Source organism: Cucumis melo, chromosome 8 (assembly GCF_025177605.1).
Source record: "Cucumis melo cultivar AY chromosome 8, USDA_Cmelo_AY_1.0, whole genome shotgun sequence".
Classification (NCBI taxonomy): domain Eukaryota; kingdom Viridiplantae; phylum Streptophyta; class Magnoliopsida; order Cucurbitales; family Cucurbitaceae; genus Cucumis; species Cucumis melo.
Genome location: NC_066864.1, coordinates 13,625,651 through 13,631,041, shown reverse-complemented (window position 1 = coordinate 13,631,041; position 5,391 = coordinate 13,625,651). Strand labels below are relative to the sequence as shown.

General features: G+C 31.4%; 1 protein-coding gene across 1 annotated transcript; it reads left to right on the top strand.

Annotated features, from left to right (window-relative positions):
* Positions 1 to 2,648: 2,648 nt before the first annotated feature.
* Positions 2,649 to 4,723, top strand: LOC103495879 (zeatin O-glucosyltransferase-like). The gene is made up of 2 exons (XM_008457558.3): positions 2,649 to 3,612; positions 3,937 to 4,723. The coding sequence occupies exons 1-2, from the start codon at positions 2,809 to 2,811 to the stop codon at positions 4,594 to 4,596; spliced, it is 1,464 nt and encodes a 487-aa protein (XP_008455780.1). The 5' UTR covers positions 2,649 to 2,808; the 3' UTR covers positions 4,597 to 4,723.
* Positions 4,724 to 5,391: the final 668 nt, after the last annotated feature.

Below are 5,391 nucleotides of genomic sequence, written 5' to 3'. Positions count from 1 at the left end.
TGTCTATCTAGATAGACAATGAAAGATTTCTATCCATATCTATTTGGAATAGACGATGATGAAATTTTATCACTGTTTATCAATACAATTGCTACTTTTTCACTAATAATCTAACATCATTTTACTTGTAGTTCTTTATGACACCACTAGACTTAAAAGAAGAAGAGTCTCGAACAATTTCGAAATATTTCAAAGATATTGAGGAATAAGATAAAAAAGAACAGGTAGAGCAACCGAAAAAAAGAGAGAAAGAAATGGAAAGAAACATGGAAACAAATAATATAAATAATGACAGTTATAATCTGTCATAAAATATTTCATTCGTGACAGTTATTATATGTCATGGAAACCACATTTCGTGACAGTTTTATACAGTTGTCATAAAATAATTTCCATGACTGCCGCATCAATGACTGCAAAAAAGTGTCACGAAAACCTTTAATGATAGCATTTAACTGTCATTGTAGGCCCTTTTTCTACTAGTGCCTTCGTGAGTTTTTTCATTTGTTACACGAGTTGTAAATATTTTCCCGGTTTGTTATATTTATGAAAAGTTCTCTATAATTAATAACATTCTCCACCAAATTTCAAAATCTTTAATAAAATATACATAATCATATATATACTTAATTAATCTAACACATTACATCAAATAAATTTCTTAACATCCAATTTCAATTAATCTAATTCCCATAATAATTGAATCATAAATTATTCAAGATAATTTAAGCAACAAAATTACCTTAAACTTTTTGAGGTGTTACAGTTTGGGTTACAATAGTATTTGTTTGTGGTTAATTATATTTTTACAATAAATCTATATTTTTCTTTTTCCAATATTTTAACAAAAATTCAAAATCCTTTATCATACATCCTAAGATTTGGTATATCAAGAGTATAAAGTGTGTCAAATGTGTACAAAGTGTGTATCAAAAGTATAGAAAATATATATCAAATGTGTCTATTAGAAGAATGTCAAATTTATTAGGTATATATATCATATGTGTATCAAGTGTTATCAAAAAGTGAATATCAATATATGATATATCTAAGTGTATATTAGTTATCAAGTATGTCGAGTTCATCAAGTGAGTCTATGTTATGAGCTTAATATTTAAAATTATCTTGCCTAACGTGCAAGAAACTCACTAAACTTAGTACATATTCTCGAACATATCTCGATTATAATAATAAATCTCCTACCTATCTCATAGAGATAATATATAAAAGTAATATATTTCTTAACATAATATCTTAATTTTAGCTAAATTTTTAAGATTTTCTTCATTTTATTTCTAAACCCACAAATTGCTCTCTTTTAGTTTCCAAAATTTTAAATTTATTGCATCTTGATCTTTAGATTTGATGTTTTTATTTTGATTAATACTGGCACACACAAAAAAGAAATAACCTCTTGCCCTATTTTGAAAGCTTAGGCAAAATTATCTCATAGAAAATGATTCTAACCTTTTATATTATTATTATTTCAATAATTCTATATGACCTTCTAAATTAATGAAGATGTTCAAATTTTTTTTTTATAAAAAGAAGGAAAGATGTTTCATAAATGTAACAAAATACTAAAATATTTACAGTCCGTATGACAAAACTCATAAAGTTAGTCATTTTTTAAATATTCTAGGTTTGTCCTTTCATCTTATTCTCCTCTACGAATCATCTTTCTTCTTTTAGTGTTTTTTTTTTCGCTGCAAATCATCTTTCTTCTTTTCATCTTCTTTTTTTACGTCCAAAAGTATGATTTCTTTCTATCTTCTTTCTTCTTTTTCTCTTTTTTTCGCTACGTGCATCGTTTTTCTTCTTTTTCCTTCTCTTTTTTTATGTCATTTAAACTTGGATAACCAAATTTGATTTATTTCTATTGTCTTTGTTCTTTTTCTCTTTTTTTTCTCTACGTGCATCGTCTTTCTTCTTTTCCTTCTCTTTTTTACGTTCTTTATATTTGGGGTAATTAAATCTAAAAGATTGTGTATAAAAAGAATGTTGAAAAAAATTGTTCCAAAAGAATTAAAAAAAAATCGTTTAGCCAAATCTAAACGATCATGTACCAAAGAATCTTGAAAAAAAATAAACTATCATATAAACAAATCTAAACGATCGCGTACGTTGAAAAAAAATCTTTTAGTCAAATCTAAAAGATCTTGTACCAAATTTAAAAAAAAAATCGTTTAGATTTGGGGTAGCTAAATCTAAACGATCGTGTAACCAAATTTAAACGATCGTGTAACCCAATTAAACTATCCTGTAACCAAATTAAACGATAGAATTGAAAAAAATAAATATCCAAATCTAAACGATCGTGTATCAAACAATAGTCAAATTTAAACGATCGTGTACTAAATATATTATACGTGTTACCAAATATATTACGCACGTTATTGACGGGACATTTTTGGTATGGTGGGCTTGTAGATTTTTTCTGCTTTTAGAATTGTTCTATACAATGTAAATATTTTATCGCTTTTCTACATATTTTGAAAATATCCCTAAAAAGGATAAAGTATTCCTGCGCTCAATGAAGAAGAGTACCTCCAATTTAATCAAGGAAAATATATACATATATATGGATAAGGTCAATCCTATTCATGCATAAATATCATGGACATGTGAAACATGATAGACAATAATGTGGGCCAAACAAAAAAAAGATCAATAGAAATCCTTTTTCTCTCAATATATAATAATATGCTGGATCGAAATACACACAAAGTAATTTGGATGGATTCAAGCAATCATCGAACTTAATCCTTCTAAAATATCGAAAGTAATCTTTCCCTTTTTTCTTTTTTAATGAGTAACCAAAACTATGTAATCTCGGAGAATGCCGGAAAAAATACTCACCATCTTCCTGTTATGGTTGTCATGGTTCCTTTACCGGCGCAGGGTCATCTAAATCAGCTCCTCCACCTCTCTCGCCTACTCTCTGCCTTCAACATCCCTGTCCACTTCGTTGGCACCGCTACGCACAACCGCCAAGCGCAGCATCGCGTTGGTGCAGAAATTAGCAACCATCTGATCCAATTTCATGACTTTGACATACCAATATTCCCTTCTCCTTCTCCAAACCCCAATACAACCCACAAATTCCCCTCTCATCTCATCCCCTTAATGACTGCTGCGGCAGTCCACCTTCGTCGCCCTCTCGCTGCCTTTCTTTCTTCACTTTCTTCAAAAGCAAAACGACTCATAGTCATCCACGATTCCCTAATGTCGTCTGTGGTTCAAGTCGTAGACACCATTGTCAATGTCGAATCATACAATTTTCATAGTGTTTCAGCTTTTGCTGCCACTCTCCATTGCTTGGAGCGTAAAGGGATTGGAGGTGGTGACGACAACTGTGAAAGTACGAAATTCTACAAAGAGCATGTTATTTTAAAGGAATCAAATAGTGTTCGTTCATGTGAAAACTGTTTTCCAACGGAGTTTTTGGATTTCATTAAGTCGCAGTTTGATCAGCTACCCAAAAAGACATGTGGAAAAATATATAACACTTGTAGAGTGATTGAAGGCTCGTCTTTGAAGTTGATTGAAAGAATTGAAAATGAGTTTAATCACTGGGCATTGGGTCCTTTCAACCCTGTCAAAAAGTTGAAGGTATACTACATATATATATATATATATACACACACACACACACATGGTATTTGAAGATTATTTCTCTCCCTATATCTACATATCACCAATATATAGTCAACCTAATAGGCTTAGGTGATCGGTTAATTATATTAAATCAATAGTTTCACTCTTCCTTACAAGTGGGGTCGGAAATTTAGTATAATAAACAAGACGGGAAATGACATTAATTATAATAGTTGACCACAAATCATTATTTTGCTTTAGTATGATGTTAAATCAGTTAAATGGTTGTAACAACTCTGATTACGTTAACATTTTAACAGTTGTATTTGGTTATTTTAGAATGGGGAGAGGTCGTCGTCTAAGCATAGCTGCATGTCATGGCTAGATCAACAAGAGCCAAGATCAGTGATGTATATCTCGTTTGGGACGACAACAACAGTGGAAGACAAACAAATTAAAGAAATAGCAATTGGGTTAGCAAGAAGCCACCAAAAGTTCATTTGGGTCATTCGAGATGCCGATAAAGGCGATATCTTTCACGACGACAATGACAAAAAGCCCAAACTGCCAGAAGGTTACAATGACTTAATTGGTGATCGAGGGTTGGTAATAAGAGAATGGGCACCACAGTTGGAGATACTGAGCCACTGGGCGACTGGAGGGTTTATGACGCATTGCGGATGGAATTCGTGCATGGAGAGCATGACAATGGGAGTGCCAATGGCAGCATGGCCTATGCACTCGGACCAGCCAAGGAACACGGTGCTTGTGACCGCGATATTGAGAGTAGGGGTGGTGGTGAAGGACTGGGATCAAGGGGAGGAGGTGGTGTCGGCATTGACCGTGGAGGAGGCGGTGAAAAGATTGATAGTGTCGGAGGAAGGGGCAGAGATAAGAATGAATGCAATGAGGGTAGGGGAAGCTGTGCGACGGTCGATAGAAGATGGTGGAGATTCTCGGAAAGAGTTGGAGGCTTTTGTTAATCATATTACTCGGTAGATGAAAAAACAGTGAGAAGTTTTTGTTTTCATATTATTTCTTTATGATTATTACAAAATACCGTGTTAACTACTTAATTCAACTACGCTTTGCCCATGAAGGAGTATGTATTTTTAAAACTTTGAAATACGCATTTGACAAAGGATAATTATAATAGGTAGCAATTTTTAGAATAATTATTAGGTATATAGCAATATTTTAAAAAAAAAATGTAAATATAGCAAAATCTATCAGTGATAGGCTTCTATCGTTGATAGACTCTTATGGTTTATCAGTGATAGACCAACATTTATTACATAATCTATCGGTGATAGACTCCTATCATTAATAGATTTTGACAGATTTTGCTATATTTACAATTTTTTTAAAATGTTGCTATATACTTAATTATTTTGAATATAATTGCTACATTTGCAACTACGAGTCATTTTTGTTATCATATATATAAAGAAAAAAAAGTTATAATATAATTTTTTTCTTTCTTTTACTTTTATCACTTGAATTGAGTTTGAAGATTTAGTCGATATTTTGACATGTTACACATAAATAAACAGGTAATAAAATGTTCACTTACGAGAATATAACATAAATAATAAATATTTTGGCCATTCGTTTAAAAATGTTTGTTTATTGATTTAAATATTATTTGGTCTCTCTTAGAAAACATTCATCAATCAAATATTTATATTTTCATTCATATTTCCATAAAATTAACTGGGGTGACATTTCAAAAATTTATTTGGTTCGACCACACCCATTCAAATTAATTTGGTTACAATGACAATGACTTTTTAA